Source organism: Salmo trutta, unplaced genomic scaffold (assembly GCF_901001165.1).
Source record: "Salmo trutta unplaced genomic scaffold, fSalTru1.1, whole genome shotgun sequence".
In the NCBI taxonomy this organism is placed as follows: domain Eukaryota; kingdom Metazoa; phylum Chordata; class Actinopteri; order Salmoniformes; family Salmonidae; genus Salmo; species Salmo trutta.
The window spans coordinates 1475621-1489807 of NW_021823154.1; the positions used below are offsets into that span (position 1 = coordinate 1475621).

Here is a 14187-nt window from a genome sequence, read left to right on the forward strand (position 1 = left end):
TTTTATTATTAATAAATTACAAAAAATGTCTAAACCTGTTTTTGCTTTGTCATTATGGGATATTGTGTGTAGATTGATGAGGGAAAAAAACAACTGAATCCATTTTAGAACAAGGCTGTAATGTAAGAAAATGTGGAAAAGTCAAGGGGTCTGAATACTTTCCGAATGCACAGTAAACTCTCATGTTTACTTACTTGTTGAATGGGTGTCAGTGACGTATTCTGTCATACCCTGATCTGTTTCACCTGTCTTTGTGATTGTCTCCACCCCCCTCCAGGTGTCGCCCATCTCCCCATTACCCCCTGTGTACTTATTCCTGTGTTCTCTGTTTGTCTGTTGCCAGTTCGTCTTGTTTGTTCAAGTCAACCAGCGTTGTGTCTCAGCTCATGTTTTTCCCCCAGTCTCTCTTTTCCTGTCCTCCCGGTTTTGACCCTTGCCTGTCCTGACTCTGAGCCCGCCTGCCTGACCACTCTGCGAGTCCTGCCTCTGAGCCCGCCTGCCTGACCACTCTGCCTGTCCTGCCTCTGAGCCCGCCTGCCTGACCACTCTGCCTGTCCTGCCTCTGAGCCCGCCTGCCTGACCACTCTGCCTGTCCTGACTCTGAGCCCGCCTGCCTGACCACTCTGCCTGTCCTGCCTCTGAGCCCGCCTGCCTGACCACTCTGCCTGTCCCTGACCCCACCTGCCTGACCACTCTGCCTGTCCTGACTCTGAGCCCGCCTGCCTGACCACTCTGCCTGTCCTGCCTCTGAGCCCGCCTGCCTGACCACTCTGCCTGTCCTGCCTCTGAGCCCGCCTACCTGACCACTCTGCCTGTCCCTGACCCCACCTGCCGATCGGTACCTTTTGCACCCTCTCTGGATTACTGACCTCTGCCTGCCTTGACCGGTCTTTGCCTGCCCCTGTTACAATAAACAGTGTTACTTGGACAGTCTGCATCTGGGTCTTACCTTGGTTCTGATAGTATTCATCTGAAAGATAAACAACATGAGGTTATATCACTATAAATAGCATCTGGTACAAAAGTACAAAGTGATGATTGACATGTGCTCCTACCTCGTGATACAGTTTCTTTCCATACTGTCCTCTCATCATCACTGAATAACTCCATCTCAATGTCAATCCCTGTCATTTTCACAACTGCTTTGAAAAAGCTTGGTGTGGTGTCTCTATGTATGAGATGAATCCTCTGGAGGGAGGGAGAGAGAGAGATCAATGCATAGAAATGTGACTTAAATGTCAGATTCATGTTCTTAGTCTACTAAAACTGTACCGGTGGATTGATGGAGGTAGAACAGGGAATGTTCAGTCTGAAGGAACTATTCAGTTTGAAGGACTGCTCTGGTCTTGTGTTGGGAAACCTTTTAGACCCTTGAAACTTTGATTCCTGTTGTTCCACAGCCTGCGAAACGAGGCATGGAATACACAGCCAGTCAATGTATAGTCTAATTCAAACATTATTCAGAAAACTAGCAACACACTTATCTTCATTTAATGAGTGTCAACATAAACTGCACCACTGGTTAGTTAAGGTCATCTCTATAATAATGATACCTCACCTGTATTTGGCCGGGGTTACTGGGGAACAGGTATAGGCGTGGAATTAGTGTTTCCTTCATCACTGTCAGATAGAGCATCAGCTCACAGTGGACATCTACGTTCCAAGAAAGGATATAGCTCAGTATAACAGAGATAGCTGAGAACTTGGGATGGAGAATCTTAGCATGGAATCTGGTGACCTCATGCACTTCCTCTAAAGACACTCCATGTTCCTCTACATGAAGAATCTTCATCTCATTCCTCAGGGAAGGGTTGGTCCCTGAAAAACACAATAAAAAGGAGGCAGAAAGACAAATATTGTATTATTCATCCAACTAAAACACAAAGAATATTCAGTACCAGATCACAGTAAACTCAAACTCCCAGAATAGTTCATTGATTCATTCAGGAAGTGAAACTCAGTTACATGGAAATGTCTTTCTGAATACTATTTCTATATGGTTTTACCTAAACAGACAAAGTGTGGCAGATGAACTTCCTCCAGTTCACCTAACTCCATAGTGATGTCCAGCAATGGACCACCTTGTGTGTACTGCATGTCTTTCAGAAGTTGGCTGTAGGGTTCCCAGTTCCTGAAGTGGTACTTCAGAATGACATCTCTCTCACACAGCCAGCGGAGCCCAGACACTGTGCACTCATAACTCCCTTTGGGTGTCCTGTGTCTGAGGGCAACAACAAGATATGGTAGAGAGGGTCAATGGTCAAATGGAGAGGTTGGATTAGAAGACTATTCCCAAAGGTAATGGGGAAATACACTAGCAAGTGGAATGAAATGTTAAAAGTAGTTATTTTACCTGAACATTGTCACTCCCTGGACAGTGGAAGTCAAGGGTTCAATCTGAAGCCAGTGTGTGGAGTCCTGAACAAGGACAAGCATGTCAGTAATACATATGGGGCCTGTTTCCTGGACACAGATTGAGTCTAGTGCTGGACTAAAAAGCATTCTCAATGGAAGTTTCAATAGAAAGTTCTTTAAGGTCCAGGACTAGACTTAATCTGTGTCTGGGAAACTGGCCCATTAACCAAAGTAACTAATCTAATGTATTTATTCAATGTTACATGGAATGCTGGGGATTTATCAATTAAACTGTCTAATGGCAAAATATGACAACAGCTAAAATCCTTCATGACTACAAGCAGAACACAGGACTGTCTATATCCCAGTATGAATGGTTGGTCAGTACACACCTGGCTTTGAGACTGTGTTTATATTACTAAAGCAAAACACAGGACTGTCTATATCCCAGTATGAATGGTTGGTCAGTACACACCTGGCTTTGAGACTATGTTTATATTACTAAAGCAGAACACAGGACTGTCTATATCCCAGTATGAATGGTTGGTCAGTACACACCTGGCTTTGAGACTGTGTTTATATCACTAAAGCAGAACACAGGACTGTCTATATCCCAGTATGAATGGTTGGTCAGTACACAGCTGGCTTTGAGACTGTGTTTATATTACTAAAGCAGAACACAGGACTGTCTATATCCCAGTATGAATGGTTAGTCAGTACACACCTGGCTTTGAGACTGTGTTTATATTACTAAAGCAGAACACAGGACTGTCTATATCCCAGTATGAATGGTTGGTCAGTACACACCTGGCTTTGAGACTGTGTTTATATTACTAAAGCAGAACACAGGACTGTCTATATCCCAGTATGAATGGTTGGTCAGTACACACCTGGCTTTGAGACTGTGTTTATATTACTAAAGCAGAACACAGGACTGTCTATATCCCAGTATGAATGGTTGGTCAGTACACACCTGGCTTTGAGACTGTGTTTATATTACTAAAGCAGAACACAGGACTGTCTATATCCCAGTATGAATGGTTGGTCAGTACACACCTGGCTTTGAGACTGTGTTTATATTACTAAAGCAGAACACAGGACTGTCTATATCCCAGTATGAATGGTTGGTCAGTACACACCTGGCTTTGAGACTGTGTTATATTACTAAAGCAGAACACAGGACTGTCTATATCCCAGTATGAATGGTTGGTCAGTACACACCTGGCTTTGAGACTGTGCCTGACTCCTGCAGGTATGTAAAAGTAAGAATTGACATTATGACTTACCTCAACATGGTCACAAGTCTTACAGCTCTGAGGAATCCCTGAAGTCAAAAGTAGTTGTTACTTAAAATGGACAATCTCATGTAATAATGAATTAATAATTATTAAATAGACTTGTAATAAAAATCAATATAAGTGAGCAACAGTCTCAGAATGGACACTCATTAGCATACCATAATCTGACATTAGTGTTATGTTATATTAATTAATGTTTGTGGAAGCAGGAAACAACATCGTTCTGGTCCATGTTTTGTAGATGTTGGGGCCTGATTTCTGGTAGATCCTAGGATGAGAGCTTAAAGGTAGAGTCAGCTAAATGATGATGTACGAGCAGCACCACAGATATTGTGATGAGCAAGATGCCCGACTTCTCTCTCACACAGTCACACACAGTATCTGCCTATGTGGAAGGGTTCTCTTCACTCTCTTACAGAGTGGTAATCACGGGACCAAAACAGCGGAGAAGTTTAGCCTTGTGCTCCAACACTCTTAGTTGTTGTAGAAATTGACCCACTATGCTGTTTACTTTGTGCATCTACGTCATATCGCTGACTCTACCTTTAAGTTTGTTCTGACCAAATACATCATGATTGTGTTCCTTGCCTGGGACTCAACTATAATGAACGCTCACATTTCTCAGGTCCAGGCTTGATCCAACTCTCTCCACCATGGTCTCTGGTGTTCTCAGGTCCAGGCTTGATACAACTCTCTCCACCATGGTCTCTGGTGTCCTCAGGTCCAGGCTTGATACAACTCTCTCCACCATGGTCTCTGGTGTCCTCAGGTCCAGGCTTGATACAACTCTCTCCACCATGGTCTCTGGTGTTGTCAGGTCCAGGCTTGATACAACTCTCTCCACCATGGTCTCTGGTGTCCTCAGGTCCAGGCTTGATACAACTCTCTCCACCATGGTCTCTGGTGTCCTCAGGTCCAGGCTTGATCCAACTCTCTCCACCATGGTCTCTGGTGTCCTCAGGTCCAGGCTTGATCCAACTCTCTCCACCATGGTCTCTGGTGTTCTCAGGTCCAGGCTTGATACAACTCTCTCCACCATGGTCTCTGGTGTCCTCAGGTCCAGGCTTGATACAACTCTCTCCACCATGGTCTCTGGTGTCCTCAGGTCCAGGCTTGATACAACTCTCTCCACCATGATCTCTGGTGTTGGTAAAGCAGAAGGATAGACTGTGATTTAACTACATACAACTTATAAAGGCTTTATATAGCATGCATACAGTCTTCATAAGCAGTACAAAGGGTGGATAAAGGGTGATAGAACAGCTCCCTATGTAGGGTGCATTGCCTAAATGTGACATAACCTGTTACGGAGTCTAGTTGATAGGTAATCGACTAGCCGGACTGTTCCCCGGACTCCGCGTGGATTTGTACAATGCAAGGAACAAGGAACAAGGCTATTGAACTGACATTGGTGTCTGTCTTTATTCCTTTTTCCAACATATCATACTGAAACATGACCCACTATGTCAACTAATCTAACTGTCCGTAGGTCCAACAGAACACATTAAAACACACCACTACTACTAATCTAACTGTCCGTAGGTCCAACAGAACACATTAAAACACACCACTACTACTAATCTAACTGTCCGTAGGTCCAACAGAACACATTAAAACACACCACTACTACTAATCTAACTGTCTCTAGGTCCAACAGAACACATTAAAACACACCACTACTACTAATCTAACTGTCTGTAGGTCCAACAGAACACATTAAAACACACCACTACTACTAATCTAATTATAGAAATGATTCCAGAGGAAAACAAATGATGAAACATTGCTATGACTCACCTCTGAATGTGTTGGTCATCTATCTGACACAGGGTCAGTGAGGAGGAGGAGGAAACCCCAAACCCAGGATAGAGGGGTTCAGTGAATGTGGCATGTGCTGTGTAAAGGTGTGTCAGTGTACCAGAGGAGGACACACTATAGAAGGACAAAGTACCAGCTGGCCAGTCCAGATATACTCCAACTCTGTTAGAACCTGGATCAGAGATGATTCTGCTGACTCCATGGCTAAATTCATAACCCCTATGAGAGCAGACTAAACACCAGGACAATCCAGTCCTACGTTCCACTTCCTTCCTCTTTATTCCTTTGTACACTACACCAAATGTCACCAACTCAAACATGCCACCATCCCAGTCACCATCCCTCTCCACCTCCCAGTAATAACGAGATCCATATAAGCCTTCTCTGCAGAAAACTTGGGGAATACAGTTAAATCTGTCTGGATGGTCTTCATAATGCTGCCTCTCTTTCACCGGTGTCACCTTCCTGTTCCCCTCAGACAGTATCAGGTGTTGGTTTACTGTATTTGGGTCCAGGGTGAGATGACAGGCATCTGTAGACAAAAGGAGAGTTTAATCAAACCACATCTTCATATAAAATGTTGTTTTGTAGGAACAGAACAAGTATTGATTAGGTACTATGTTACTATAGTTCTGAATATGTAGTTAATTAGGATTGAAGAGACGTACATTTCCTCAGCCCTGATTTCAGCCTGCACTCTCCACCATGATCCACACTGTAGGAGAAACAGGTTATTGACTGACAAAGACCTAATAAAGCAGTCAACATTTAAACCATATTGTTGTGTTCTGGTGCACTATCCAAGTTCATTACTAGAGACATACAGGTATTCTATCCTACCTACTGCATACAGAACGGAATACAATTCATTACTAGAGACATACAGGTATTACACACTACCTACTGCATACAGAACAGAGTACAATTCATTACTAGAGACATACAGGTATTCTATACTACCTACTGCATACAGAACGGAGTACAATTCATTACTAGAGACAAACAGGTATTCTATCATACCTACTGCATACAGAACAGAGTACAATTCATTACTAGAGACATACAGGTATTCCATCATACCTACTGCATACAGAACAGAGTACAATTCATTACTAGAGACATACAGGTATTATATCCTACCCACTGCATACAGAACGGAGTACAATTCATTACTAGAGACATACCGGTATTCTATCCTACCTACTGCATACAGAACGGAGTACAATTCATTACTAGAGACATACAGGTATTCTATCATACCTACTGCATACAGAACGGAGTACAATTCATTACTAGAGACATACAGGTATTCTATCCTACCTACTGCATTCAGAACGGAGTACAATTCATTACTAGAGACATACAGGTATTCTATCCTACCTACTGCATACAGAACAGAGTACAATTCATTACTAGAGACATACAGGTATTCTATCCTACCTACTGCATACAGAGCGGAGTACAATTCCAACAGGATATCAGAGATGCAGAAGAAGAGTATTCATGTGGTGATGATGTATGCTGTGTTGGAGTGCTCAGCCTGCTGAGTAAACTTCCCCTTAATTCTACCATCATGTCCTCATGTTACTGAACCTACTACACTACATATGACACAACCACTGCTCACACTATTAGGACATCTATTCTGACTTACTTCAGCTTCATCAGTTTATATGTGGGATCCACCAGAGCAGCTGAAAGCAGTCCTCCTGCAGAGTCTCCTGGGTGATTGTAGCTCAGGTCCAGCTCTTTCAGGTGGGAGGGGTTTGACCTCAGAGCTGAAGACAGAGCAGCACAGCCCTCCTCTTTGACCAGACAGCCAGACAGCCTACAGAGAGACACAACAGCTGTCTAGGTTGATGTACTGGTGTCAATCATCTTGTAGGACACCCATACATTTGTCCATGACACAAACATTGTGATAAAACATCAGATTTTCAGAGTATTTGTTTTACTAAGCTCCATACCGACCTGACTGAAACAGCTGTACTTACCCCAGTGTGTGTAGTTTACAGTCTGGATCCTTCAGTCCAGCAGACAGCAGTGTAACTAAGCTCAGTACAGACCTGACTGAAACAGCTGTACTTACCCCAGTGTGTGTAGTTTACAGTCTGGATCCTCCAGTCCAGCAGACAGCAGTGTAACTCCTGAGTCCTGCAGGTCATTGTCTCTCAGCTCCAGTTGTTTCAGTTGTGAGTTGGGTGAACTCAGGACTGAGGCCAGATCTGAACAGCAACCCTCTGTCAGACCACACTGACCTAAACTAGAGGGGAGAAGAGCACATGATGAACATATGTTTAAAACATCCACATAATAACTCATACTGAAGATATTAACTCACACTAGTGTCTGTATGTTGCAGAGTGGACTGGTTAGTCCAACACAGAGCAGCTCCACTCCTCTGTCTTCCAGGTCATTGTAGCTGAGGTCCAGTTCTCTCAGGGAGGAGTTTGGTATCTGCAGAGCTGAAGCCAGAGTCTCACAGGATTCATATGTGAGGTTACAGCGATCCAGTCTGGAGAGAGGAGATATGTCAATACACTGTTATATATGGAAAGCTTTAAGAATAATGAGCTGCATTAAGACAATAACAGAAGGACATGATTAGACTATGTTAAAAACATACTAACTCACTCAAGATATTTAAACCTAGTTTCTTATATTTATCACATTGTATGTATGTTTCTGCATATTAACCAAGATGTTCAAAAAAATGTAAAAACATAATTACTACAAATATATCAACACTATAAAGACAGTGGATACTGAAGATATTTAACTCACACTAGTGTCTGTATGTAGCAGAGTGGACTGGTTAGTCCAACACAGAGCAGCTTCACTCCTATGTCTCCCAGGTCATTGTAGCTGAGGTCCAGTTCTCTCAGGGGGGAGTTTGGTGTCTGCAGAGCTGAGGTCAGAGTCTCACAGGATTCATATGTGAGGTTACAGCCACCCAGTCTGGAGAGAAGAGATACGTCAATACACTGTTAAATATGGAAAGCTTTAAGAATAATGAGATGCATTAAGACAATAACAGAAGGACATGATTAGACTATGTTAAAAACATACTAACTCACTCAAGATATTTAAACCTAGTTTCTTATATATATCACATTGTATGTATGTTTCTGCATATTAACCAAGATGTTCAAAAAAATGTAAAAACATAATTACTACAAATATATCAACACTATAAAGACAGTGCATACTGAAGATATTTAACTCACACTAGTGTCTGTATGTTGCAGAGTGGACTGGTTAGTCCAACACACAGTAGCTCCACTCCTCTGTCTCCCAGGTCATTGAAGCTGAGGTCCAGTTCTCTCAGGGAGGAGTTTGGTGTCTGCAGAGCTGAGGCCAGAGTCTCACAGGATTTAGATGTCAGTTTACAGCCATCCAGTCTGGAGAGAGGAGATAATCTGTTAGATATACAAATCCTTCATTATAATGATACTGTAAACATCAACTCAATAACAGAACTTACAGTGCTCTCTTGCAGGATTTCACTACCGGCAGCAACCTCTGATAACCTTCCTTTGATGTGTTGTATGTCTTCAGGTCAAACTCCTCCAGCACCTCCTCTGACATAAGTAACAGGTAGGCCAGGGCTGAACATTGGTCAGGTTTTAGCTCTGTTTCTGAAAGAGTTCCTGATCGCAGGGAGGTCTGCATGTCTTCAACTAGAGAGTTGGCACCAAGTTCATTCAGACAGTGGAACAAGTTGATGACCCTTTCTGGTGAGGATTCCTCATTGATCTTTTCTGAAAGGTACCTGACTGTTCTCTCAACTGTTTCGTCATTGGTCTGTGTTGTATTTCCTGTCTGTGTCAGAAGGCCTCGTAACAGATTCTGATTGGACTCCAGTGAGAGACCCAGAAGGAAGCGTAGGACCAGGTCCAGGTGTCCATTCTCACTCTTCAAGGCTTGGTCCACTGCTGTCCTGTGTAAGTCAGACAACTGGATTGACTCCTCTTTATCATCACTAGTGGGGGAGAAAACATTTTCCTTCTTGTCCAGACATGATTCTAAAGCATGCACTGCTGCTAGAAACTCCTGAATGCTCAGATGCACAAAGCTGTAGACCTTGTCTTGGTACAGGCCAGATTCTTCTTTAAAGATCTCTGTACACAATGCTGAGTACTCTGATGCCTCTGTGACATCAAGGCCACACTCTCTCAGGTCCTCCTCATAGAAGATCAGGTTGCCCTTCTGCAGCTGTTGGAAAGCCAGCTTTGCCAGTTTCAGGATCATCTCTTTGTCTGACTGAGACAGTTCCTTTGGGTTTGTCTCTGTGGCTTTGTTGTACTTCTTGTTCTTCACAATGGTTTGGATGAGTATGAAGTGTGAGTACATCTGGGTCAGAGTTTTGGGGACTTCATCCTTCTCTGCCTCTTTCAGTATCATCTCAAGGACAGTGGCTGATATCCAACAGAAGACCGGCATGTGGCACATGATGTGGAGGCTCCTTGATGTCTTCATGTGTTTGATGATATCATTGGCCAGATTCTGATCTGGGATTTTCTTTCTGAAATACTCCTCCTTCTGTGGATCATTGAACCCTCGTACCTCTGTCACCTGGTCAACACACTCAGGAGGGATCTGATTGGCTGCTACAGGCCGTGAGGTTATCCAGACGAGAGCAGAGGGAAGCAGATTCCCCTCGAGGAGGTTTGTCAGCAGCACGTCCACTGAGGTTGGCTTCGTGACATCACAGCACTTCTCATTGTTTTTGAAGTCTAGAGGAAGTCGACACTCATCCAGACCATCAAAAATGAAAACAGTTTTGGTTTCACCATCTTCAATGCTGTCAATCTCTTTCAGCTCTGGGAAGTAGTGGGAAAGAAGTTGCATCAGACTGTATTGGTCCTTTTTCAGGTTCAGATCGCGGAAAGGAAGAGGAAACATGAAATGAACGTCCTGATTTGCTTTTCCCTCTGCCCAGTCAAGGATGACCTTCTGCACAGAGACTGTTTTTCCAATGCCAGCGATTCCTTTTGTCAGCACAGTTCTGATAGGTTTGTCTTGTTCAGGTAAAGGTTTGAAGATGTCGTTGCATTTGATTGGTGTCTCTTGTGTGGTTTGTTTCTTGGATGCCATCTCTATCTGTCTAACCTCATGTTCATTATTGAGCCCTCCACTTCCACCCTCTGTGATGTAGAGCTCTGTGTAGATGTCCTTTAACAGACTTTGGTTTCCATGGTGTCCAATTCCTTCAGATATGTGTTGATACTTGTGTTTCAGTTTAGCCTTAATGTCTTGTTGGACTGTCAGCAGAGTTTGACCTGTAGGAAAACAATGAGAGTTGGGACTCATACGTTTGTGTGTGTGTGTTTTATAAGGGCCTTTGTACCGTTCTTTGTAATATTGTATGAAACACAGTCTTACGTCTTCTGTCCAGAAGGTTGTGTGTGATCTTTAATGGATCCTCACTGTCCAAACTCTCCACTTCCTTATTGTCATCTGGTAATGGTTCCTGGCTGAAAGTAGGTGGCTGATCACTCTTCATTGATAGCAGGCTGGTTGTAGGTGACTCTGCTCTTGGCTTCTGGACACTGAACAAAACAGGGAGACAGATCACCTCATCAATACATCATCTACATAATTTTAACAACTGTATAGTAGAACTTCTAGAAGTCCTGATGTTTCTTTATAAAGCTACAGTCTGCAATTGGTAAATCCATTTCTGGCCTTTTAAGTGAATGATATAGACCTACATTTTATGTAATTTGGGAACACTTTTCTCTTTAGTTTAATATCTTTAAGAGAACTGTATATTTTACATGTCATCTCTTACCTCTTAGAACTGGTGTCTTGAGTCATTTTGGAGGCAGTGGTCTCCTCCTCTCTCTCCCCAGAAAGACTCATTTTAGAGGCAGTGGACCCCTCCTCTCTCCCCCCAGAGAGGCTCATTTTAGAGGCAGTGGACTCCTCTCTCTCCCCAGAAAGACTAATTTTAGAGGCAGTGGTCTCCTCCTCTCTCCCCCCAGAGAGGCTCATTTTAGAGGCAGTGGGCTCCTCTCTCTCCCCAGAGAGACTCATTTTGATGTAAGTCACAGCTCACTCAGCTACAATAAGAAATAACAGAACAGTCAATATTTCTGAACATTGTTGAAGAACCATAAACAACACATTTACTGTCTGAGGTCCAAGAGTTAAATCAGACTTCATATTGTATTCAAACATACACAGTCCAATATGTTATTCATTTGATTTGACTTGCATCCCCATTAGCTGACATTTGTCAACATCTGTTGTCCCCAACTCAACCACTAGATGGAGCTGTAGACCTACAGCTCTACTCCATCTAGCCACAACCGTAGAAACATAAACAAACCATCTATGGAGACAAATCATCAGTATCATAACACCGGAATGCAACATCCATCCACTTATATCAGTACATCTGTAACAGTCTAAACATTATAAACCTTCTATTAGATCAAATAAGCCTCACGTAACTCCACACTCTCATAGAACTTGTTCTCAACTGGCCTACCTGGTTTAATAAAGGACTTGTTCTCAACTGGCCTACCTGGTTAAATAAAGGACTTGTTCTCAACTGGCCTACCTGGTTTAATAAAGGTGAAATAAAATAAAAGACAGATTTTGGGCAGAGTAAATCCTCTCACTTCGCCTCTTCCTCTCTGTCCCAACTGACCTCAGAAACTTCTACAGACATGTATCAGAGAGGAAGAGGCGAAGCGAGAGGTTTTACTTCATGAAAACTCTGTCCATGAAAATAAGCCCACGATGTGAGGAGTTGTTGTATGGAGGTCAGTGAGAGTTTGTCGAATTTGGTCAACAAAAAATGGAATTACTAATTTGCTACGTGAGGCTTATTTGATCTAATAGAAGTTCCGTAATGGTTAGGTTGTTACGAGGGAAAATACTTTATATTGGAGTTGTGCCTGTTGTCATAGAGATGGAGGACTCATCATGGATATAATCTGTTTTAGAACGGACATTGCTCTTGAGGCCTACCACCATTTTAAAGTAGTCAACTGGGTGGGAATTCCTATGAGTTGGGAGCAATCAGCCAATGAATAAGAAAATGTACTACTTTAAAATGGAGATATCGTCAACGGCACTGCCCATGCTGTCACAGAGGCTATAACAGCTACATGGTCCCACAAGATTTCGCCTCCTCCCGCCTGCCTTCCCTCTTTGAGGACATGCATTTCCATTGTTAGAGCGGTCACTTGAGTGTCTTCTCAATATAATAGACAGTCTTTGCTTGCATGCAGGAACATTGGTACATTGTGGGAGGCAACCTGTCTGTCTAGGGAGACTAGTGATGAACAAGTTAGGCCTATTTGAAACATCACCATTTCCTGGCAGCATTTACCAGACAATGTATAGAAGGGAGAAAATAACAGAACATAATTTATGATGGTTTTTATTTTATTTTTGTTTTGGAATCAATTACTATAGTTTTAGTTTTTCAAATGAGTTTCTTAATTATTTTAGTTTCAGATTTGGTCACCTAATTACTAGTTTTAATCATTTAATGATTTATAAATAAAAATGTATATCAGTAACCCACAATCATACACCCCCCCTTTCTCCTGCACATGTTGCCATGGGGCCATGTTGCCATGGGGGCGTAGTGAAAATGATATAGCAATTTTCGAACTAATTTCCTGCAATTCAAAGAAAACATGTTCAGTTTTACAGATAATTCTACTCATGTTGCCATAGGGTGGAGGCAAATGTTAGCAGTTTTTAATGTGATAACTGATGATCAATGGGCCCCACCCCGGTTGGTAATTCAACCATGTTTACTACAAGTTTAGCTGCTAGACTAATTTACCATCTAAAAACATGTAGCTAACATGGGCTAATAGACTGACTGCTGATGCACAACCACATTTACACACTGCACCATGTGTTTTCTGTTATTCTAACGGTCAACAGTAAGTTGAGATCCAGACTGAGTTCCAAAACAATGTTTTATTACTGGTCCCGGGCCGCCAGTTGCCCATCCCTGGTTTAGTGAATAGACGCATGCTGCAGTGCACTGCTTGAGTTCACTTGAGGTGCGATCAGTTTATCTCGCCCGGCGCACCGGGGTTTACATTCTGAGAAAAGGAGTGCTGATGATTCAACCCGGGGTTCACAATGCGCATAGATGAGCCGGTGACGTTATATCGAGCGCACCTGCAGTTCACCAAACGGACCACCGCCTTCCTGATCTGTCACCAGAAAGCTTTAAACTTAACATGTGTTTTAGCACTACATTTAAATAGTTTATATGCACATTGTTGAACATCACATTTACTTGACGAGACAGACTATTTTATTTAATAACAGCTATACATAATTCTGATGCACGTCTTCTTTCAGGAAGTGAAAGTGAGTCAGTTTCCACAGATAATAATCACCTTAATGTGCTGTCAATCACCTATAACAATAATACCATACCTCATTTCCCTGTAGCCTATAACAATAATACCATACCTCATAGCCCTGTAGCCTATAACAATAATACTCTACCTCATAGCCCTGTAGCCTATAACAATAATACCATACCTCATAGCCCTGTAGCCTATAACAATAATACCATACCTCATAGCCCTGTAGCCTATAACAATAATACCATACCTCATAGCCCTGTAGCCTATAACAATAATACCCTACCTCATAGCCCTGTAGTCTATAACAATAATACCCTACCTCATAGCCCTGTAGTCTATAACAATAATACCATACCTCATAG

At 42.6% G+C, this 14187-nt stretch overlaps 1 protein-coding gene across 1 annotated transcript in view; it reads right to left on the reverse strand.

The window, feature by feature from the left end:
- LOC115189405 (protein NLRC3) overlaps positions 1 to 11374 on the reverse strand; it is a 50257-nt gene extending 38883 nt beyond the window's left edge. The window contains exon 1 of the mRNA XM_029748015.1: positions 11266 to 11374. Within this exon, the coding sequence (XP_029603875.1) occupies positions 11266 to 11336 (71 nt within the window). The 5' untranslated portion in view covers positions 11337 to 11374. The remainder of the gene's footprint in view (positions 1 to 11265) is intronic.
- Positions 11375 to 14187: the final 2813 nt, after the last annotated feature.